Source organism: Lepisosteus platostomus, chromosome 3 (genome assembly GCF_059453375.1).
Source record: "Lepisosteus platostomus isolate fLepPlt1 chromosome 3, fLepPlt1.hap1, whole genome shotgun sequence".
NCBI lineage: Eukaryota > Metazoa > Chordata > Actinopteri > Semionotiformes > Lepisosteidae > Lepisosteus > Lepisosteus platostomus.
The window spans coordinates 4,790,199-4,815,365 of record NC_142613.1 but is presented as its reverse complement, the minus strand read 5'-3'; the positions used below and the strand labels follow the sequence as shown (position 1 = coordinate 4,815,365).

General features: G+C 40.6%; 1 protein-coding gene and 1 long non-coding RNA gene across 4 annotated transcripts in view; one reads left to right on the top strand and one right to left on the bottom strand.

Moving 5' to 3' along the window:
* Positions 1-20,678, bottom strand: part of gfra2b (GDNF family receptor alpha 2b) — a 107,537-nt gene extending 86,859 nt beyond the window's left edge. For both annotated transcript variants that reach the window (XM_088624026.1, XM_088624027.1), the window contains exons 1-2: positions 20,055-20,678; positions 16,283-16,597 (exon numbers count right to left, since the gene is read on the bottom strand). In XM_088624026.1, coding sequence (XP_088480152.1) covers positions 16,283-16,597; positions 20,055-20,094 — 355 coding nt within the window. In that variant the 5' untranslated portion in view covers positions 20,095-20,678. The remainder of the gene's footprint in view (positions 1-16,282; positions 16,598-20,054) is intronic.
* LOC148674162 (uncharacterized) lies at positions 17,697-21,771 on the top strand. 2 transcript variants are annotated; one of them, XR_015935038.1, is made up of 2 exons: positions 17,697-17,886; positions 20,672-21,771. It is a non-coding gene; the product is annotated as an uncharacterized LOC148674162 (long non-coding RNA). The 2 variants fall into 2 exon arrangements; XR_015935032.1 differs by lacking the exon at positions 17,697-17,886 and adding an exon at positions 19,146-19,419.
* The last annotated feature ends 3,396 nt before the right edge of the window (positions 21,772-25,167 follow it).

The window sequence follows — 25,167 nt, the reverse complement described above, 5'->3', positions numbered from 1 at the left end:
AAACAAAACAATAATAACATCTGCAAAATTGGTCTTGTGTGTCAAATAGGGACTAATAAGACAGTCGTGCAGATATTTACACAGTTATATCTAATGTGTGTATGCGTTTGCGTATTTGTACATGCTAAAAATCTATATATGGATCTGATTGTTGCCTCTCCCCGGCAGCCTGCAAGTCTCATCAACTCATCAAGGCTACAGCGGAATTGTCTGGTTATCAAAACACCGAGATAAAGTGAAAAGTATGAAGGACCTGTGGTCAAAAGTCCTATGCTATTATTCTCCCTTGCAACACAAATATTGCATTCTTGAGCTGCAGAGACTCACTAATCCAAGAACTAAGCCTATTGTAGCATCAGTTAACCACATTCATGCCAACATACTTTAAAATGTTACTGTGAAATTGCTTTCTGGCACTACAACTTCTGCAACTACAATTGTATGTATATATTCTCTAGAGTTAACGTATTATTACTGTTTCATGATAAAGAATGACATCCAAGGATTAGATGCATCTGATGGTGGGTATTTAGGTGCAGTGAGATTTGGCTTAGGCTGCCTGACGGAGTCCCAGGAGAAGGAGGCTAGGACCCCCAGGCAGAGTGAGAGGTAACCAAGGGGCAGCTGCAGAGCTGGAGATGAGGTGGAGGAGGAAAGCACAAAAGAAGGGGGGCTTACTCATGAGATACATGGCTTTCGGGAAATGACATCGGGAATGATGACTATTTCGATCAGCTGGGGTGAAAATAACGTGACTGTCATCATCCTTCCCGATGCAAAGCATTTTCTTTTTCCAGTAGTACAACCGTAGATGAATGGCAAAAGCACAAGTTAAGCTTTATGAGATAATAAGGGATTCATAATAGAAGGTGAAAAAAAAAACAGTAAGCATGCTGCATAATGGTTTATTCCCAATCATATACTGTATAACAAAATAAGGGATATTATTCACAGAAATAGCATTTTTCAGCCTTTATTGAGATTTGGCAAGAGTATGCACAGACTAGAAAATGACAGCTGTAACATCAATTAATTAAAGGTTTATTAAAAGAAAGGTTAGATATAGGTCTATCAATTTTATTTCTGCAACAGGTAAAGTTTTAGAAGTGATAGAACTATATTAGAAGAATACTTAGAACGCAATAACATTTTAAGAGGCATGCTACATGTATAGTACTGTATGTACAGGAGATAGGGAATGCCCTATTTACAGTAACTGCCTTTCTGTAATTCATCAAACAGGCAACAAGGACAGTAGATAAAACTAAAGTATCCAACGTGATATTTGTAACCTTCCAGAACTACTTTGATAACGTCCTCTAAAATGGACTTTCAAATGAAAAGGCATAGGTAATCGTGGATCAAGAACTGGTTAAAGAGGGTAGCAAGTTATCTGAAAGGGCACAACTGCTAATTAGGCAATTGTAAGCAATGGTATGACCTGTTCTGATATAGTTAGAAAACTAGTTAAATTTGCAGTTGATAAAAATACTGTGTATTGTACATCCTTAGCCCTGCTCATTAGTCACCACTTTACACAGGCTTACCTACTGTAGTAATAATTAGGATAGACCTACACAAAATAACTACCTCATTTTAATTTACAGTAAATTAATTATTGACCCCACTCTGCTCTCAAAGTCCCTTTGGGAAATAAAATGGTGAGCCCTAGTGTAAACAGCCACATTTCAAGTCTGTTACTGCTTTATTGTACACTTGGCTTATTTAGATAAATCCCCAGTGGTCACCTTTAGCAAAATAGCAAAAGCAAACAGCCGAAGCTCAGAAGCAGTTACTGCTACAATTACAAAGTCACCCCCGCTGGTTCCACACAGCTCTGACTTCCCTAAAAAGGGCTGACAGAGACAAGATCTCATAAAAGCGAAAATATCAACTGGTTGAAAGATGTGAAGATGAGGTTGCTTAAAAGAGCTCAGCTGGCCTCTCTGGTGTGATGTGTGGTGCACAGCGATTCGACCTGAGACACTCAGTCAGAGTGAAACACTAGAAGTTGCCGAAAGGGAACTGGATTAAGAGGAAGTCATGGAAGAAAGAAAGGTGACTTGTGATCAAATTCTAAACAGGGGCCACAGAAAGAGGCTGGCATGGGAAAAAGGTTTTAAAAAAAACTTGAAATGCACAAGTATAGCATATATTTAACACAACTGAAGCACCGCTCCCATAGTGTAGAGCTGTGAGCAGGTGCACATTAAAAGGTTAAACTATTACAAAAATATTTTTAATGTTAATTTTCAAGTTCATAAGGTAGGTTGTCCTCATTTCGTTCACTGATCTGAACATCTTCCGGAGAAATTCTCCACACACACACACATAAGCACTATTTTTTCTGCTATTGATCCTATTAAAGTCTATAAAACATAATAGTACTGATATACAGGAATGGCAGAATTTGACCTCAATATCCTCTCATCTTTGTAAATTATCCTTTTTCACCTGCTGTCGCTTGGTTGGAATATTATCAGCTAATGAGGAGAACAAGGAGCTCCAGCTAAGCACAAAGGGAAAAGCTTACGGGCATTAAACTCCATCTTGATAAGTCATTTTCTCAAGCTCCTTGTGTCCTGCACCACAAGCTCAGCATGAAAGGTTAAATTAAAACAAAGCAACCACAAGCACCTGCAGACTCCCTTATACTGTACGTTGTGCAAACAGTTCTGTTCCCATGCCAAAAGATGGTGGAAGGCAATGCATGGAAACAAGCCTAACTTTAACAAATGACCAAAATCCTGATTTTTTCTCCCAGTCCACCCAGCAATAGAAAAGTTATTGATTGAAGGTTATCCCCCTCAAGGCCTAACCACGCATCCAGCAAGCAGTGATATACTTTGTTATAGAAACCAGGATAAAACCCAGTCGATAAGACCCAGTCTGATCCCCTTGGCTGGAGTATGGACTTCACTCATGCCACCCAGAGCACTTCACAAGGTCAAAAACAGATGTCTCATTAACACAATATACTGTGTAACACAAAGCTGGAGATGTACAGTATAGCCAAGTTGCAAAAAGGGTAAGCATAGATGTCTCTTAAATATTTTATAGACCGAAGGCCTCCAACCTTCATTTTGTTCAGCCACAATCTAGTCAGTCTTATACAGTAGGTCACCCTAAAATAACGATCTCAGAAAAAGGTTGTAAGATACTTATGAATTAAGCAAGTAATTTGCTCAATTAAAGAATCTCTTGTTCTTAAGGAATGCAATGTATTCCAATTTCTGTTTCTAATGATCTCTAAATTACTTAATTCAACCTATTAGCTACTGATGTGATCAGTCAGTTTATCCTCAGGCTTTAGGGATAGTTACCTGTCAAACCTGCCAGAACAGAGCTCAGCAAGACCAGATTTGGAGATCCCTGCTGTAGACCATGCACACAACCCAAATTGCTTTCCCTATTTCTTTTAGAAAGAGATTTCTTGATAGATTGTATCTGCAGAAGAAAGTTAATGACTTGCTCTTCTGTCAGAGATTTTACACATGATTTATATGTTTTTTAAATAGAGATGGAGAATGGTGCATACAGCTTTCTGAGCACATACTGTACTGTACTTGCTTTTATGCTACAGGATGTCTTGTACTGTAAACACAACAGAGAGTAGTGTATATTCAATCTCTCTGCTCTGTGTTACCTGCATGTTCAATGCGATTCAATCTTGGTAAGGGGCGTTGAAGCTCAGAAAAGCAAATGGGTAATTGGATCAATTTGCAGCTTCACTGAGAGGGTTAAAAGAGATGTGCACACAAAAAGTACAACTCCACAATGAAAGAGCGAACACCAAGGAGAATATCAATAATGTAATTCTCCAACTGGAGAGTTGCAGCAAGGGGATTCTGCAGACTAGATTAAAAAACAGTGGGATCAAGCAATAAGACCTATTAGAGCATGGAAAAGGCAGGAAATTGTGGCTCTTGTGGTTGCTTATGGCAGACCCTGGGAAACAGGCCACAGGGATTAATATGGATGATAACTCATAAAATCATTGGGAAAAAGCAGACAACTGTGAAGCATCTTAAACTTCTTCACAGATTGGTGCAAAGAGAGCCCCACCTCATTAACACAAAGCTCAGTGCCACAGTGCCATGGTGTATGTGACATTACACCATATAGAACAAGGAGCAGGAAGGAACATGGAGTGACTTGCCTCATGCATCATGAAGTGCCCGATGTTGACAGCAACATCGACAGCTCAGAACGACCAGATTCTAAACTGAGAAGAAGCAGATTCTCATGACTAATGGGGACCATTATGTCTGAGGTCCACCTTCATTCTTACACCATAACAAAGACTGGCTGATCTTCGTCAGCATAACCCTGAACATCTACTGTATGTACAGTATCTATGCATAAGACAGAATACGCCCTGGACCAGATGCCAGTCTAAATGCAAGTGCCCCTAAAGGCAAGTTAAAAAATCCCTAAATCACTCTGACTGGATATCAAGCAGAACGCTGATGGTTCCTTTGTCTTGTTTTCACACCTGGTGTGGACTCTCCCCAAGTAAGAAAGCAGAACCACTAACACGAAAACTAGAAAATAAGTCTTTCAGGACAAATTGAATAGAAGGGGAAAAGGTGATCATCTTCACTGTCAGAAGCATTTGCTGTTTTTTTATCTGTAGAAAATGCTACATCAAAAAGGTTATTGTAATGAACCGCTACTTAAGGTGGAATTGTAACAGTGGACTGTGGGTTGAAAGATGAATCCTAAAGCTGGGATAGGTGAGTTGATGAGCCACAGGCAGGCAAAGCAGAGCACAGTCCTGAATTGTAGTCGAGAAACAAACAAAGTTCAGAGCCGGAGAGACACGGTGAAGGGAATATGTGAAAACCAAGGTCCAACAAAGCACAGCATGCATGTAGCTGAGTAGAAGACGAGGGACATCTGATGCTAGAGTGGAGACAAGCTGGGTCAAGAGTCCAAAACAAAGCGTAGACAAAGCTAGAGAATACAGCAGAAGCTCAGAGTGAAACTACAACACAGCGCCGAGCTCTGCTTGGTCAGATCTAAAACAGTTGGCCACACCAGGAGGAAGGGGCTGACATGATCACTGACAGGTGAAGCGAGCTTCCTGTCTAATTGTGTTTCCATGGCACCCAGCCTGATTGCCAGGTGGAAAAGGCGTGACCAGCTACTACCATACAACTAAGCTACTCCACACCACAAGTAGGTCACTGCGTCAGCATGCGTAGGCTGCAAAGGAACAAGTAAAGGTTTATTCCATGCTGAAAAGAGAAGAAAGGAAACACAACGTTTCTGCTGTGGAAGGGCATGACATTTATAGAGGAAAACACCCCATTATTTGCTTTGCTTCTTTATGTTTGTAACTATAACAATAGTTACTTTCTCAACATGAAAATCACAAAAAACATTTCCCCCTTAGTAACAACTGATGATCTATATAGTGCCCTTAAAGAAATGATGGTGGGTTTCTTATTGCTTCAGAAAAACACTTTAAAATAAAATGTACACTATAATTTCCTCTGGCCACCTTAATTAAGTATATTTATTACCTTTCCTCTTAGTTTGAATTAAACAAAGCCTACAGCCTCCCTGTACTTCCAAACAGTGTTTAACAACTGCAGATCTTATCCCTTTCCTCGTGTCCATAAGTAATTAACATCAAACTTACAGTCATATACTATTGCAGTCTGTTTGATGTAAATTTAATAAGTATTGATACAAATATACATGCAGTAATTATGGCATATGGATTTGCAATTCTTTTTTCATCCAGTCCCTGTTTTTAAAGAGATATAAATTTAATTAAAATTGCAATGGCTCATCTCACTTCCCCATTCAAGACTAATTGGAAAGCAGAAATTATACTTCAGGAGAGGGAGAGCTATATCATTAATCAGTCTGTCTGCGCTCGACACATTACAATAGGGTCCTATAATTTAATTTCACTTCACTGGCACTCTATTTTCTGTTTCTGGTAGTAGTTATCCTTGCTATTTGAAGGCATTAAAAGTGATTCATGCTTCCATTATGCCTTTTAGTTGACGTAAGACATACGAAAACTTTAGCCAGATAAATAGTTTGATCACCAATGACCTGGGGTGAGGAAATTAGTGGGGTACCGCTGGGATCCCTTTCAGGACTGAGGCACTTCCTAATCTATATCCATCATTTAAAATCTAGTACAGTCAGTAAATCTTTCAAATTCTTAGATGACACAAAAATAAGTGGAATCTCAAATAATGCTGCAGCAGCACAAGCAATTCAAGAGGACTTGTTCAGGGAAAATTACACTTTGGGCAGATACAGTACCTGGAAATTTAACAAGGAAAAATCCATGGCATTATATGGAGGAATGGAGTATGTGTACAGTATTTCAGATATCGCATGGGTGTTACTGATCCAGGAATGGTAATACAGAGTATCAGAAGGATATGGGAGTCCATTCTGACTTAATACTTTCTTTACCTCGATGTTGCGAGGAATCTGTAAGTAAGGGCAATAAAATAATAGAACACATCAAGATTGCACAATTTAAATAAATAAATACATTTAAAATTCAACTTTAAATTTCTGTCACAAAAACACTATGTTAGATCTCTGACAGGTCTAGTCAGATAAAGAGCTCAGCTGGAATAGAAACCAGCCAGTGTGTGAGGCTTCCAGTAGCTGGGATAGAGGGCCACTGGTGCAGATGAAAATGAAACCAAACACAAAAATGAACAGGATGTTCTAGTCATAGAAAGAAATTCTATAGATTCAAACAAAACTTAAACACAGCATGTTCTGGCACTGCTACAGAAAAAGGAGAAAGAGGAATAAAAAAATCATGCGTTGCACTTTGATGAATGTAAAATAATATAAAAAGCCTTTATTTTGACACGACATGATTTTTTTTCCAACAGCCCTGAAACAGACTGTGCCTGATGGTGAATAAAATCAGTTCATTAAAATTTACTGCAGCAAATTAAGATCAACTCATCTTTTCCCACAGAATCATGCTTACAAACTGTATATCCAAGCATTTTGCTTCAGGAGCTTTCAGCTTTAAGAGTGGGTTTAAAATAAGCTCTGGATTTAATGTTCAGTATGAGACAAATTTATACTGTGTGTAAACTGCAGATTAAAAGGGTATTTTCCTATCATTTCCTTTACATTAGCATGCTTAAGGGAAATCCTATATAAGCATTGATTGTAGTTTTCCTTATTACAATTATGTTATTAAACAGCTCTCAGGCTCTTATGCATTAATTTAATAAATCTCTTCCTAGCCGTTTTGTAAAATGATTTGCCTGAGGGTAGAAGGCTTATTGCCTTAATTAAGAAGACATTCAGCTTCATTTCCAATGTGTGCTTATAAATGGCCTTAGAGGGGCAGAGAAGAAATTGCTGTCATCTTAAGTTATCAAAGTCTTGGAGGTAAGTGGCTTTAGCAGTGGAAACAGAGCTTGTGTCAAGCTCTTGACCATCTTTGAGCTCTGTCTAGGTACCTAGTCATAGATGAGAAGGAATTGATGCAATAGCAACTTCATGCTTTCTGCAGAAAACATCAAATGCATTTCATCAGCCACAAAAAGACTACAGTTTGTTTTAGGGGCCAAAGAATATACTGTACCTCCTGCATCATCGATCCACTCTAAGGAGTTAGAAAGAGATCATTTTTGGCAAAGCAGTGGCCAGGAAACCTTGAAATAAATAACTTGAAATCTTTACCACATAAAGTAAACATGATTAGAATGGGTTTAGCCTAAGGGAAACAAATGTACAAGCCTGTGCATACTGTATACTTGAAACATGTGATGATGCACAATGGTTCATGATTGCTGTGCTTTTTTTTTGCTGAACATGTTGCCTATTTTAGGTTTCTCTAATCCACAAAGCTTACACACTCAGATCGCTGTCCTAGTTATTTTGGAAGAGGAATGATCACTGATCATCACTTCACCAGGAATAATTGCGTGCTAGTGTTTTTTAATTAAAATGAAAAAAAAAGATCAGTGGATCCTAAATAGGCAAACTAAATAAAACAAAATCCTAGAGGTTTTATTTTTAAATATTTTAATGATGATTATTAAAACTGATCCATCAGAAATTATTGTTGTCTGATACCATTTTCTTGTTATCCTTCACACAGCTTGGCCTTATTTTCTGCTTTGATAGTTTTATGGTAAACAAGCTGCTAAATGTAATTTTGTCTGTATAGTAATTCAGGCCCTTCTCTGAATGTGAATTTTAAATTTTGTAGACAAAAACAACGGCTTTGATTGCCTTCTGATTCTGACATAGCCTCCTCCTTGTTTTAACATTATGTCACTTCTCATTCACTGTGTCCTTATAGAGCTACAATTCAAGCTGATCAACCCTGCCCTCAATTAATGTACAGTATAAACAAACATTTCCTCTAACCTGCTTCACTACACTGCAAATATTATTTGACATTCTCAGACCTCACCCATATGTGAAAACTGAAAGATATCTTTAAGTAGTAATAACTTCGGTCAAACCTATTAGTCCTTTTATTCGCGTTGATGTGGGCTCTGACTGATATGGCCTCAAGTCTGTGGTAATGGAACTGAGGAAAACAGCTAAATAGCTTGCTAGACCATCACTGGAGCCAATTAAATATTGATATTATTGTTTTACAGCATTTGGATCGATGACTATGTTTTCGTTAGATTATAATGTGAAGAATGCATGATGGGAGTACCTGCCAAGTGCTTGGAATGGGTCTGGTAATAAATAGGTACAGTATGTCATCATTTGTTAAAATACTTTTATAAATACTGATACTTTTCGGACTGTTTTAACTAAAAGCATCACTAGCATTTTTGTTCTCATTTAACTGATCATGCATTCATTTTTTTTTAATTACTGCATGCGAAGCAATGAAAAATGGTTCTCCTTTGTTGCACTTCTCTTGCATTTATAACACAACTCCACTTTGTCCAAACTTATTTTACTAAACAAGAGGCCTTCTGGTCCAGCAAAGCAGATGTGTCTGCAGGATGGCATATTAGGTCTTAAGCAACGCATCCACTTTGCATCTGGGCAGGGGCAACATTGACACTGTTTTTGGACTGAACAGTAAACTGTCTGCTACATCTGGCTTTCCTGTTTACAACTGTTTTTGTGCAATATAAGCCAGGGACTTGGGCAATACATTTATATTTATACTTATATTGTGCAATACAACTTTTTGTGTACTGTTCTGGTTTGTTCGTTGTAATGCTCTGGACTGTGTGTAACTCTTCTTAGTGCACTTCTCACTGTACTGATTGTATTGTATGTATTGTATTATTATTATTGTATCATGCGTTACACTGTGCTGTGTTGTCTGTGTTAAGCTGCTGTTGCACTGCAATTTCCCTCACGGGATCAATAAAGTATCTATCTATCTATTGAATTGGAATAAAAACCAGCTGCCATATACTGTAGGCCAACTCCAGCTGAACACATCTATCAAAAACTCTGCATTTGTATGTACAGAAATTAAAAATCTCCAGTTACGTTAAAGTTTCTGATTTTACTGATAATGTGAGGCAAAGGCAGGGACGACAGAATGAACAGATTGTAATTCCATACAATGACCTGTTTATATTTGACCTGTCACTTCCTCATTACACTCACAACATGATCAGTTTTCTTACAGTGCAAAATGAAACACAAAGGTTTCTAATACAGCAAAAACCTGACATTCCTATACGACCTAACAGGGGGATGATAGCAAGGGGTGAGATTTTGTCTCCCCCAAATGTCCCTTAGCCCCCACCACCCCAACATGCTCCCCATACCATCATGAGACATGCCGTCCCTGAAACATAAAAAGCAACAACAATACCCTCCACCCTATAGCAAACCAGCTGACAATACCATGCAAAACTATAAAGCAAATAAAAGAGATGTAAAGATGTAACAAATGACAAATCAATCATGCAAAGGACCTACTGTATAGTATACGAGGAAGAGAATAACATGTGGCTTCATTAAGAGCCTTCCGTTCTGTTTTCCAATAATATGAAACAGTTTGTTTGTGGCAACTTTGGCCCAAATTTACTCTCAAATAAGTAATGTCTTCAGTTTCTGGTCACCAGTTTCTACCTCCTAACAGTACATGACTTGTAAATTCAGATCTTGACCACTGAACATACAGTATATATTCAATCTTTTGAATCTTAGATATTGAGAAACCAATACTGCATAAAGGTTGAGGGACACGTAAAATGTCTATTCTCTCTCAGTGTACAAATACAGTACAAGGAGCTGCACAGAATCTCATGTCTCTTCAAGGAAAATATAATTGCATCTCTCTTGTCTTTTTGCTTTTTGTTCCCATATGTTAACAACATTGGCAAACGGAAAATTCCAGGAGTCGCAGATTACATTTACTGAGTGTAAATTAGAAGCGACTGCAAATTTGCAAATTGCAGGATGGGGTTTGTCACAGAAAGATCTATTTGTCTCGAACTGCAAAATCAGATAAATCACTGCAAACCCCAAAGGGTAATGAGACGATCATATCAGCACCTCAGCTGCTCTGGCGCAGCATTCATTAAATTATTCACAAGAAACAAAGAAAACTACTGCTGTGACATCACTTGGAAAATGTTTTTTAATTTTTAATATTGCATCTAAAGGTTAAAAATCGATGGGAATACAAGCAGTATAGATTCGTATACAGTCTCATGAGCCAAAACCTGTATTTCTGTGTTTTACGTCCTCATTAGGGAAACACTAAAATTCTGGCAGCGGTTCATAACGCATTATGTGGAGCATTTGTCTTTGGCGATGATTGTCAGGATAAACCTCGTACGTGTTGCATTTAAACTGATCTCTTTCAAGAAGTGCCATGTAGGGTATATATTTTTATTACTATGCTTGACATATACATCATGTACAGTATATTTTGATGGACTTTGATTCAGTAATACTAAAGGAAAGGATAAAACAAAAGACAAACTGTGGTGGTGATGTTAAGGGTTAAAACAATGGATAATAGAACCCATTAGTGAGGCTCATTAATTTAATTACAAGAGTCTCCTTCTCCTATCATTGTGGGATTGTCCATATGTCAGAGCTAGCAAATGCTTCATCAGTCCCTACATTTATGTCAAGGGAGGGTCATCCTGTTTATAACATCCTTGGTTTATGTACTAATCAGAAAAGGCCTGCGGTGCTCTTTGTATTGGTACACTTAACTCCATACAGCCAAAGTTATTGATATACCCAGGGTTCTCTTGAATAATTGTACCAGATCTGTGCAAGGAAATTAACATCACTTATGTTTTCCTTTTCCCAAAAACACGAATTAAATGCATAGCAGCAGTCAAATGCTGTTAATTGTTGAATTACTAATCCAGCACAATCAAATATTGCTTCAATGCAAAACGACACCACATTGATAGGTTAAATGGTATCTTTTTTAAATTTTATAGGAAGCGCATAATCATCCATGCATACATTTTAAATTTAAAAATGGGAAAGATTATTAACACTTGCTGTAAGGCACAGTCTATACTATTACACCATACAAAATGGGATGTTTCATCCACACTACTGTCAGACATCACACCTCTGGATATATACAGTATAGAGAACAGAGTGCTGTACTTTCTTTCTCTCAGTACTGTATCCTCAACAGGGATATTGGAAAACAATCCCGTGTGTCAGACAGGACATTTCAAGCTCAGCATTCTGGATTCCTGAATCCATGGTCAAGTGTAAACCAAAAGCATGACATTCAGATTCCTCAATGTTCCTGGACTGAAGTACCTGTGTGCATGGACTACATTTTTAAAGCAAAATTACAAATATAATTTGTATCATTCTACAACTTTGCAACTACCATGTTCATAATGATTTAATTGATTATTAGAATGATAAATTTGGGGGGGCAGTGCGCTGGCTCTGTGGCTGGAAGGTTGCCGGTTCGTATCCCACGGCCGGCAGAGGAATCCTACTCTGTTGGGCCCCTGAGCAAGGCCCTTAATCCCAACTGCTCTAGGAGCGCCGTATAAATGGCTGACCCTGGGCTCTGACCCCCAGCTTCTCTCCCTGTTTGTGTGTCTCATAGAGAGCAAGCTGGAGTATGCGAAAAGACAAATTCCTAATACAAGAAATTGTATACGGCTAATAAAGTGATCTTATCTTATCTTAAAAGAGCTGGTTAAATCAAGATGCAGCAATGGTGTAGACTGAAGGGAAAATGTATTGAGTCCCCTGGAATACAGAAGTGGTAAGCAGTGAGTTTTGCCCTATGGTGTGTCTCAATAGCCTTTAAATCGTAGAAATAAATGAAGATTAGCTATCTGTGTACTAAGACTCAGAGTGAATCTCACAACACAGCAAAGCCCATGTGATCTTGAGCTATGTGTTCAGCTTGATTTCTCCTTATTTGGTATTGTCCACATACTGTTTGGCACCAGACCAGAGGAAACACTGTGCAGGGTTATAAATGTGTGCATACCTGCTGAGGAAACACTGCAGTGCTTGTGTTGGCTCAATGACATTAGCAGCTTCCAGTAGTGTTTTGAATTACTTTTTAAGTGGCTGTGAATGTCCAGCATAACTGAAGGGATGACCTTCTGTGCTTATGGCATATACTGTACAGTAAGACTTCAATGAAGATGATCTGCAGCAGGGTGAATGGCTCCCCATTAATAAAATCAGCCTGGCTGTGTAGTGGATTGGCAGAAAACCTTTTCATACAGCCAAGTCTTTGGCATCATAATCTGAAAAGTGCTTTTTTATATTTTCTTTTATAATTAAACCATAAGGTGAAACAAAAGAGTTAAAAAGTGGCTTACATTTAAAAAGAATCCCATGTACTCTGGTAACATTAGAAGGATTTAAACAATGGCTTGTTTACAATCAGAACAATCTAGATATGGCATTCTATAAGCAAGCTCTGTTCAGATTTGCTCTGAGAAATGTACAGAACATTAGATTGCATGAGTACATGCTCACATTGGTTGAATTGTCCTGGCTATCAATAAAACCTGTGTGATGGTGGTGTGCAATGTTTTGACAGTATAATCTGTTTTGCATCACATCCTTCTGCCTTCAATTCACCTTTAATTATCATTATTAAAGGACTTCCCTGTTCCTCAAGTCTCCAGTAATTCATGTAATTCCATGTAACTCCAGTAATCTCCTCTGTCAGTGTTACTTCAGCTGAAGTTGATCTTGAGGGGCTCAACTGAAATGCAACCAACTGATTATTCATGAAGGACCGCTGAAACTGTATCATAGCAATTTAACAATTAACTCTAATCCCACCATTTCCTGATTAGAATTAATATCCTTTGCCATCTGTTTGCATTCTGGCATTTTGGAACATGCTTTATAATGCTAAGAAAATTAAATTTTTGAATGCCAAAACCTGGAAGTCAAATGTCTTCAGCTGTGCTTGCAAATAGTTACGCTTTTCATTTTTTCATTTCATTTTAAGCAGTATATACAGCAGTAATAACATCAGTAACAGCATTAAAATGAATTGTATGGGACGTGTAATTGGTATCAACTCTGTGACTACTTAATATCTGAGCAACAGAACCTGCATTATCTTAATAGTAACCAACCGGACCTCTGCTGAAAGAAAAAAAGTGTTTCATAAATCAATCCACCTGTGTCTGTTCATCAGAAATTGATTGAGATGTTTTGACAGAAATAAGGAATTGAACTTTTAGTTTGAGGAGTGACAGCATATGCTGGGGTTCTTGGAAAAATATGGTTAAAGTTCTATACTTTTAAAACCAGTGACTGAATGCAGAGACAGCAAAACAAATGTTTAGACAAGCATGAAGACCACTTTAAGAAGTGAATTAGCATCAGAGACTGACTACACAGCCCATGTGGAACACAAACCAGCAGATATTGAGGTTCCCCTTAGGAATAAGGTCCCAGCTCTCAAAGGACAGTCTACTGGAATTTACCGAGTGAGGAAAGAGCTATGTTTCAGGTGAACTGCAGTTTCAGCACCCCAGAAGAAAGAACAGCTCCCATCTATCTCAATCGTCAGTGAAATACCCTTGAATCGTCAGTGAAACTTGTGGAATGGTTGCTTTTGGTGGCAGAAGTCGCACCTTTGTGGGGGGGTTTTAAATTGCACATTTTGTATTCTTTGAAATTGAAAGTGAGAGGCAGCTTTTGCACTAGACTAAAACCGATATATCTGAGCATGTACTCATTTCCCCAAGCACTTTAATATGCTCCAACAGACATGGACCTCAAATCTCCATTTAAATGTCTAGCTAAAGAAGAACATTTGCTTTAAAAGCTTTTTCTGATTAGCTGTATCAATAGGGGGCTTTTGTTGTGGTCTTCAAAACCTGCCAGCACTGACAATTATAAATCAAATTGCATTGTAGTGGTGTCCAAAATAAATGTGTGCTTAACAGTATTGTAAGCTAATGATTACAGCTCTTTCAATGCTTTTTATAAAGGCAGCCTATAGTTACACTCATTCAGCAAGTCTCCTTCTTACAGAAAAAAGCCAAATAAAATACACATCTTAAGAAGTCTGTTCTGTCAGTACACAAACACACAACATGTTCTCAAAGTTATCAATGTGCAAAGGTATGAGAAGAAAATATTAATCCTTTAAATATACAATAAATAATATACCAATGCATAACCACAGGACAGAAAACTATTACATTGATAGCAATTTTTCAGAAATGTAACCATGAATGGTCCTTAAACACTGACGATACACTGATGATATACTAAAACTCACCAGCATGGCTGTAAACTGAGTGGAATAGAAAGTCAAATGCAAACCCACCTGCTTCACAAACAGTTGCAAAGGTGCATGAAATTAAGTAAGAGAAGGACCCCAAAACAGAATATAATTGCACTTGCAAACCTGCTACACACCAGCTTTTGAAATCTCAAAGAAAGGATAGCTGGTAACATATGTATTATACACACCACAAATACATATGCAAAAGTCTTAGACATTCAGGATTTACCATACAGTACTGTATATGAGCATGAGTGATTCACTCAAAGCTTCCACTAGTGTTTTCTTCTACTATAACAACTCTGTGTTGCCATTTAGAGTAGCAATCTTATATTCACATTGATCAGAATCTTCACACGTCTGATAACTCAAGGTAAACTATAAACTATATGAGCAGTCGATATGAAGCCTTGTAGTTACTAATCAATCACATTTACTAATCAAATAGAATTCACTCACTGCCAGGTGTTCCTCACTGTTAACATCTTTGATCCTCTCTACACACCCACCCAGCTCAAAGGCCGCTTTGTTTTGTAGTGTAAAGTACAGATCTTCCAGAATGAACTGTTGGACATAATGGGTGAGCATTTCAACAGACCATCATCATCATCATCACTGAATTGCACTCCTGCATAAAAGAGCGAAAACACTGAGTGAAAGGAACAAAACAAGATGCAAGACGATGAAGATGTTTACACAGTGGTGGGTAAAAAGGTAGGTGTATTAGATGGTGACATTTTATCAAATGGAGTCATTAAATAGAGTCATCAACTAAGGTTTAAGAGGGAGACAAATGTCGATTGCCCTACCAATCACCTGTTATAACATCGCAATAAACACAAGAGCAGTTTTCCTCTCCTGCAATCGCTGCTCAGCCGGCTTCATCACGCCCAGCCCACTGCCTCGGTGTGAAGCCCTGTGGCTCACCTTAATCTGGGACCAGAGTCTTCATCGTCAGTGCCAGATCAGCCCTACAGCCAGGGGTTAAAGACACGCTACAGACATGCTAAATGCACTTACTATTGCAGGATTAAACGCTTCACTTATGTGTGTATACTGTAGATGGATGGATGTTTGCCTGTTATGCCTTCAGGCATTTAGGGCAGCAACATCCTGTTACTGTTTCCATATACTGTTTTAACAGGACAGGGCGGTTAGCCTTGTCCCCAGCCTCCAACATGGAGGACCTGGTGCCCGATGTGGGAAACAAACCCACTACCCCGAGATCATGAGTCTCGTGCTCGACCGGCAGAGCCAGCCGGGGCCTACAGCACGTGTGTAGAGAGAACATTATTTATGGTCTATTTGTAGATACATACAGTGGGTGTTGAAAAGGTCCACAAGGCGAGATAAACAGAAGCAGGGCGGACAAGCCAAGAAAGTCAGGGGAGAAACAAACGAAGGCTGGATCCCGTATTCTGCTCAAAACATTCCACACAGAAACACGCGCAGTGGGGAAAGCAGAATTAAAACCCGACTGGGAAGGGAAAGGGGGAGAGCCCGTCGTCGCTGTCCCCCTCTCCCACCCGTGGGTTTCCTGTCTGAGGGGCGGCGCTCTGCCCTCACCTTCCGTCAGGCCGAGGTGAATGCTCCAGTAGTTCTGCAGACACTGCAACTCCTTCTTCATCCCCCGCTTGCAGCGGCAGTCGTACAGCGGGCTCTCCTGGAGCACCTCCAGGGCGGCCTGGCACTCCTTGTTGGCCAGCATGGTGTTCCTGTCCCGGCCCGCCAGGCACTGGCGCAGGATCCGGTAGCGGGAGCTGCACTGGTGGTTGACATTGCAGAGGTCGCTGGCCTTCACGCAGTCCACCGGCGCCCTCCAGCCGTGAGCCCCACTCCCAGACACGGCGGCAGAGCTGCCCACGCAGCGCACAGCTTCATCTGCGGACAGAGAAAGAAGGGTGACCGCCGGGGTCCTGACAGGCGTTGATCGCAGTTTCTGATGAAACACTCCTGGATCCATCCCCCACTCGTTCTGACTTGGCGTTTCTGGCATGACAGTAAAGGCTGCAGAGACTGACGTCTATATTATGGGACTTGACTCGAGTGGTTGGTCTTTGTCTACAGACAGACGGACAGGATTATAGGGGCAGTGGAAGGATTCTGTCAGAAGGGCAGCCAGTACTGTGTTGTGCCGGGTTTTTTTTGGGGGGATTACTGCCCTAACAGTGGAGGCACTTTGCACAATGAGAAATAACTGGTGTGCAGGTCATACGCTATTTGGATGAATTAACCTACCCATTGGCCTAGGCTTTCAAACAAATAAAACACAAAAACACGTTTTGGCACTGTATCTGCTTCACGTGTGTTTTCAGTCGTGTGTTCATCTGACAATTCTAAAAAAAAGAATGTAAATTCTATTTTAACGCGATTAATTTTAGGAATATTTATTGGATTTGATCGACACTGGCAGAATCGCGCTGTTTAAAAGCGTGACATGATTAGAAATACTAAGCAGGAAACAAAGTCGAGGAGAGTTCCGGAGTTTATACCACGCACACTGGGGAAGCTTGCGTGGTGTTGCCCAGCGAGCGCCTCAGCGCGCGTTAGTGGAGTCCCCAAGCCGGCGAGGTTAACAAACGGAGTCGCGGCACCATCATCAAGTGCAGAGGGCGTTAACACTCTGATTGATGCGACAATGATTCATTTTCAAAAGCCTGTTAATGATCAGAAAAATGCGCAATCATCTGCGGGAAAAAAACCCACTTCTGTCCTATTCTACTTTGCGTCCTACCACCATTGATTTAGAGACGTACGCTACAATTAACAGACCGCTCGCGAACAGGAACAATCTGAACAAACTCAAAGGAAAGCATGATTAACCTAGCACTGATACTGATAATTATAATTATCAGCTTTTATTGCTGAACTCGATTCAAGGAAACTCAACACTTTCTCCAGCGGGCATAGCAGAAAAATGCAAAAGTGCAACAGATCCAGAAGCTACGATAAGCTAAACCACACAAAAAAAGGTCTTCACGCCGTTTTACAAAATACCGTACTGTACTGTACATTCGCAGTGTCTCTACTTAACACACGTAGTCATAGGTTTAACACGCTGTGCTGCGTCTAAGAAGGCTCTATCGCCCCTTGTATGGAGCATTGTGTGGATTCAGCAGATCGAAGGCTAAAAGCTGTACTATACTGTGCTTATGCAGTAAATCCTTGAGGTAAGTCCTTGGCGCTACACCACTGAGAGCCTTACCCTGTACGCGAGCAAGAAGACCTTAAAGTCTACGACACATTTCACAGGGGGACAGTGTAATTTAAAGAGAACCTGTGTTAACCTGTGTTCTGGTGCTGCGCACGTAGTACATAAACTACAGAGTTCTGGCCATACTGAAGCCAACTTATTACCTTAGAAGATACTATACCCCGGTAAGGCATTACAGTCGTCTAACGACTTATGTGAGGTCTAAGGTTTCAACAGCGGGCTATTAAGGTATGGAAATGCGCATCGTCTTACAAGGCGTGCAGCGTACAGTGTAGCCTTAGAGTTATGATTCCTGTGCATTCCAAAGCGGAACGGACAGCTCACGTCATGATTAAATGCAGTTTTGATAAAACTCTGATAGAGAAACAGTAAACAGCGTATCACATATTTGTGTGTGTACGTGTGTGTGTGGGGGGGGGGTTCATTGGTTCAAATTAGTCAATGCAACTTGCGCATGAAGAACGAAATCTCTTGAAATATTTGCTGGATCTTCTCCGCTAAAGCTAACATTTAGTCGCGCTGCTGAAGTATTCAAGACCAAAATAAAAGCTCCAACAGTTGGACACGAGTGACACCTACAGGCTGCAGCGCAGGCGCCACTAAATGGTACAGATTGTAATCTCTGAATGAAACACTAAATATGAGTTAAGCACCATTTAATTTCGCAACCATAAAAGCAGGATTATTCATATAAACCGAGCAGTGCCGCTCATATTTCCCCCAGAACCGATGCTAAGCACAAAATGTGTATTTATTTTCACTAAAAGAAGTAGAATTTTACATATCATTGAAATGACTGTACTACCTTTGAGTCGCGTGTTGTTTACGGGTTATGGGAACCCAAGCTAACAGGACTGTCCTGACGGTTCTAAGGCTGAGATACAGTAGCTAGTCCTCAAAGTAACCTAATTGTGTCGCTGACTAAAACAGACGACGAAAAAGTACAATCTTGAAACTGGTTTTATAATTGTTTGACAAAGTAACAACAACAAGGATATTTATGTCATAACAAGAGCCAGATTTAAATGCAGAGCAATACAATGTTTCTACTCAATCGAAACAAATCTATTCCTGTATTATAACTATTATAAACGCACTTTCAAGAATTCCCTTGCACACATACTGTACACTTACACAGCGCACACTAAAGGGACGAATCCGTTATCTCCGTTTTGTATTATGTTTCCATAACGATGGGAAATCGGGTGTTATGAAAGCTGTCGTCCCGAATAACCTGGATAGAGAAGAGGTGCCCGAGATGTATTCCTTCGAAAGTGACATGTTTCATACTATGATAAACGTTCAGCAAATTAACCCTTGTAACTAAATGACTTTCTGGATCACCAGCACGGTTCCAGTCGCCACGGTCGCGACTTCTCTGTGAAGAACGATACCGGCCGCTCGGCTCTCTTTTCTCCGGCAGTGTTGTTTTTTCCGTTCGCCGGGAAGCGAAGGTGAAGCTACAACTTCTGTTCGCGCTTCACAACAGGTTAGTTTCAATGAGAGACCAAGGAAGGCTGGCACAAGCCATATTCCTTCTTTGTGATGATTTATTAAAAACTACTGCCAGTCCGGCACTTGTTTGGATTTTGTTTTTAGCCTAATTTTATTCACGGAAAGGCTTTTATAACATTATTCTTTCGGAAAGCGGGAAAACGTTAGCGCATCGAAGAGCTTTTCAATTGACACAAAGTGTGCCAGACACACAAACCTCATTCGTATCGGCTCTTTCACAACCACACATTAATATTTTTTTACGCGATTGCTCAATTTCCTCCTTCCCGTTGGCATACGCTGCTAGTAAAGGTATTCTTCACCGTGTCTCCCATGAATAAAGATATTCAGCACCCAAAATGATTTTAGTGGCTCATTTTGGCAAAAGGCTGCGCGTCAAAATTAAAAAGAAAACAGAAATCTTCGCCATAAAAATCACCTGACCGCAAATGTACGAGAATAAATAAAAATACAAGCTGAAAATAAAAAAAAAGCTAGAAAAGACTGACCACATGCAGTTTTATTTGACTTTTTTGGACTACGATCTATGTGTAACTGCCCTGTTTTTTGGTTAGCTCACGTTTTTTTTAAATTGAAATTAAGCGTTCGAACGAAGACAGCTACACTCACCTAATAAAAACAGGACGCTGAGAATATTCCTACAAATCATGATAAATCCAACAGGAATTCGAGCCAGGGAGCTGTAAACCAACGGAGCCCCTCTCGAGTTCTTCGCTCCTGACAGATTTATGAAAATTCTCCCCCTCGACTTGTTAGCACTCCAGTGCGATTCCAGCGGCGAGGAAATCTAAATATCCGAGCATGTCCCCGACATTGGTCTATAGGTGTGCTGGACACAACCCGCAGCCTCGGAATAATCCACAATTCTGGAAAACTTGGAAAAAAATAAGAATAAGTTTGGAAGAATAAGGAAAAGGCAATCCAAGGTTTCCTGCGAGCTGCGCTTATTCACTACAGCGTAAAATAAGCAACATCCTTCGAAAGCCGGGCATTAGTTTTCCAAATCACGGCACAAAAACGGTATGATTTGTCAAATGAAGTAGCTATACAGGAGGTCCTCTTCCGTGTATCGCTTCTTCATCCAACTGTCTTCTTAAAATGAAAATCCAATCAGACAGATCCTGTTAGCCACCAACTTTGTACGCCGGGAGAAATCTACAGAAAAGAAGGCGTGTGGCGTATAAAGGGGGAAATGGTAACTTGATTTTTCCCTTTTCTTCTTATAGATCTCCGTCGTCAGAATTAAAATTTCGAACTGCCCCCTTAACGCATGTGAGTTAATCAAGTCGTTAATAGCTTTCAAGGGGCTATCTGGACGCGCCCCTGGTTTCGGAGAAACTACACAGCAAACAGCATTCCACAGCGAAAGCGAGGAGACTGGGGAGAGAACTCGCAACCATCAGTTTCCATAAACCAATGTGTAATCCTCGCACGCATCTTCGGAAGGGAAAACAAGATCATCGCACAGAAAAGAGAGGGTATTCTGCTGTCATGTTGCTTTTTCTCAAGCAGACTTTATTGTAAAACCAACACAACAGAAGCCAAAACGGCAATCTGTTTAAAAGTGGGTAGCAAAACGGGGTGAGAAAAATGTTGGGTTTGTTTAAAGTCCGGATTCTGCGGCGTCAGTGTTCGACCTCTCTCTCTCTTTTTTTTTTAGTAACCTGGATCTTTTTTTTCCCCGTGTCTCTTTGCTGAAATGTGCTGCTTCAGCCCCCTCGGCTGGTCTGAACGTCAGACCCAACGCAGCGAGAGGCGCGCTTGCTTGCACCTCGCCAGCCAGTGACGAGTCCCCAAGTTCCCAAGCTGGGCGCCGCACGCAGAGACAGACGCGAGAGAGGCGCTTTCAGCTCGGAGCGCCGTAGTCCGCTCCCGTCCGCGCTCTCGAGCAGAAACTGGTCAAAACACCCCCCAATGCCAAAAACCCAATGCTGTCTCCCAACTAACAATCTTCAGCGTCTACACAGAGGAGGGACAGTGGGTAGAAGCTACAAAGTAGAGTGCAATCCCGAAATCTGTCAAGTCTGTGGCACACAGCGTGCGAGGTTTCTTTTTGTGTCAAGACAACCGAAGACTGTGAATTATACCTTTTAACAATTTCTAGTCCTCTTTTCGTCGGCTCTTGCTGTACTATAGGCACCTTTTCAATCTCTTTCGACTAACAGTGATAACGCAGTTACCTCACCTGTGTCTTGTCCCGCCCAGTTAATTTAAGAGGTTAAATTTATCGATCAAACCAGGAGCATGTCTGCGTTTACCCGGGCACTTGAACAACGAAAGATTTGTACTGTGCTGCATATAATAAAGTCCATGTTTCCTGCATACATCATTTGAGGTTCTGTTGTGTGTTTAGCCCGTATTTTAAGAGGGATTCCCAGCAGAGGTTGGCGAAAGAGATAAATCACCAGTCCGAATGATATTTTCAGAGCAAGTGAACTGCGGAGGCACACAGACTGAGCGAGTGCCTGGTGTGCTTGCAAGGGATAAACGGGCTGGGCACGTCACATACTGTAGGACTGCTGGAGGTATCAGCTAGCGTCTCCGTCTGGCATTTTGTCATTACTAGAAACACAGACGCAAGCAAAAGCAATCCTTTTCACGAGACGAGGAAGAATCTCCCCACCCGCTTCCCGACAGAATCAGAAATGAGAAATAAGGAGAGGTCGACAATGATGGAGCGCCTTTTCGAACGTTTCAAAAGCATTCACCACTTGAAATATACCACAAACAACCGCAACGTTTTATGACTGGATTCAGCATCTACCACATCTAGAAATGATGACACACGATACACAACTTTCACCTTAAGTTGACAAAGAAAATCAAAACGCAGTTGCGTCCTGTGATTGCTTAACATGGATGAGTAGGCCTGCACGGGCCTTTTTAAATACAATGTTACAGCAGGGGTTTCTCTACAAAGCCCTCATGCGGTACAGTTCAAAGTTCAGTACTGTACGTTATTGCCATAACAACTAGTTACAGAAATAACCCATACATATCACATAAACCATGAGCCTCCATGCATTCACCCTGACTGTGTCTGTGAAGGCTCTTGGAGCACTGCTGAGGTCTTGGAGCAGTTAAACTGAAGCATCAGAAATAATATAAGCACTGGTTCCGTTCTGACTCGTTGGCACACGTCGTTTATCCAGGCCACCGCCTGTTGCACGACACTTGACAAGATGCAAACAGACTTGATACAGATGAAACGAATTGATGTCTACAGGTAGGTCTTAAATCGTTAACGGACGCGCGTCTCTGGGTGATACATCATTTACAAACGAACACAACTACTTTGTTCCCCTTTCTTTCTATATACAGTTTATATATTATAAAGGAAGTTTGAAAAAGGAATCGTTGTCGTGACAAATGCTCAAGGATACGCAAATTAGAGCTCGTCTCACATGATGCAGTAGTTCCTCAGAAACCAGAACCATGTGTTTTACATTACTGAAAAGCCCTGCTTTACACCACTGCCGAAAATACATCAGCCTCACATTAATCTTTGAAACAGAATATTGGTCAGATACTCCCAGGAATGACGAAAGAAGCCAGCTATTACAGCGTTATTAGGGCATATTGTATTAGGCTTTTCATGCATTAGAAAAAACAATATCCGTTATTAGCAGTGAGCAGACAGTCTCCTTTGCCTTGTAGTCAAGACTAATGTCATCCCAGGGTATCGTTTTGATTTGATTTGAGTTATGGAAGGGCACTGCACAGCAGCGTAAAATCATTAACCTTAGTCTAACGAAAGTCAACCTGTAAGGCTTTTGAAATGCGCCCATTTTCCAGATCACTTTCGTTCGTCTGGCACAGCTCCGCTGACAGATTTGCACGGTGTCCTTGGTGACACTTAATTTCTATTTACCCCCGGTGCTCTTGTGCTTATTTAACCCTCTCCGGCGCAATGATAATAATAATAATAAACTTTATTTTATATAGCGCCTTTAAAGGTGGCTTCTCAAAGCGCTTTACAGGATGACAATAACAATAAATAAGAAGACTACAACAATAAATAAGAAAATTTCACAAGACAGGACACAATTATAATTACAAGAATACAACAATAACAATAGAGGAGACCGTGGAAGATGGTATTAAGAAGAGCAGAGGGGTGAAGAATGGAGCCAGTTAAGTAAAGGCTTTTCTGAAAAGGAGGGTTTTGAGTCTGGATTTGAAGGAGTTTAGAGAAGGTGACTCTCTAATATCCTTGGGCAAGGAGTTCCAGAGCTTGGGGGCATAGCAGGAGAAGGCCCTGTCGCCCATACAATGTAGACGGGCTTGGGGGACAGTAAGGAGGGCAGAATTTGAAGAGCGGAGGTTGCGAGGTGGGGAGTAGGGCGATAAAAGTTCAGACAGGTATTGAGGTGCCAAGCCATGTAAAGCCTTGTAGGTGAGCATGAGGATTTTAAAGTCTACGCGGAATTTGACCGGAAGCCAGTGCAAGGACTCCAGGATAGGAGTAATGTGAACACTTGCACTAGATCTGGTCAGGATTCTGGCTGCTGAATTTTGGACATACTGCAGTACCAGCAGCCTTTACTTTACATGTGCCAGACCAGATCGACTCCGGAACAGCCCTGAGGGGGAATGTGCAAGTCGGTGCGTTTCTTACAGATCGCTTTTTTTTCCTCGGTACATTCTGGAGTACGCTTTCGGGAGCACTACAAGAACAGCTCGTCTCGCAAAGCGACACAGAAACGCGTGTAACGCGTGTTGCATCCGTGACTTCAAAAGACTCCATCAGAAACTCTTGTCATTGTTGACAACTCCATGCTACATGTACGTTTCATTGCAGGTTCAATCATGGCGGTTTGCGAATTAATGATCAGAACTCACGCTGCTTTAAATTCACTAACGCGCCATCATGGTGAAATGGTGATTTTTTAAGAGAATGTCTCGGATGATCTCAAGCCTGTAAATTTATGTTTATTTCAAGACGTCTCTTAAGTATCAAATTCATAAACACATTGAATGTTGTACTAAAGGTGAATAAAGTATATTACACCCGGAAGGTAAGCGAAAAAAATGAGTGGTATGGAGACAGGTCTGAATTGATTCCCAGCTGGAAGTAATACATTAATAAGTCTATATTGACATTTAGCTTGGTGCAGCTGGTCGTTTTTGTTACAGTACGTGGACGCTTTGTCATTTCTGCACTTGAAAAGCAGCGACGGTTTAGTCGCTACATGATTAACTCTGCGGGAGATTGGGGGTTGTTTCAACGTTTATGTGTTTACCTAACCCAGTCACAGTGACGAAAACCTGAACAAACTAAATGGAGACTTCGGGTTTACAACAACAACTGCGGTTGCCTAGCAGAGCAGGGTTCGAATCTCTTTGGGAAAATGACCATTAAACTTCAAGACAAAAGCCCCTAACCAATCGGACATCAACTCCGTCGGACAAAAGGACAAGCAAGCACAGACCCAAACGTTCAAAAACGTCTCTTTTCTTTAGCTCTACTCAAGACTCCGCTTGCTGGGTTCGGCTTTTTTCTGCTCCCAGTTTCAAAACTATTCACAGTAGTTCTTCTCAGTCCTGGTCGTAGGCGACCCCTGTGTCTTCGTGATTGATTGTCCGCATCAGTTCTTAACCACGGTCCAGTTTTATTTCAGCTTTGAATTTGAGACCCCTATTAAAATGCTTTTAGCTTGTAATCGATTTGTAATCGGTAACAGTAATACTCTCATCTTAATTAGCAAATTTCAGGGCGGCC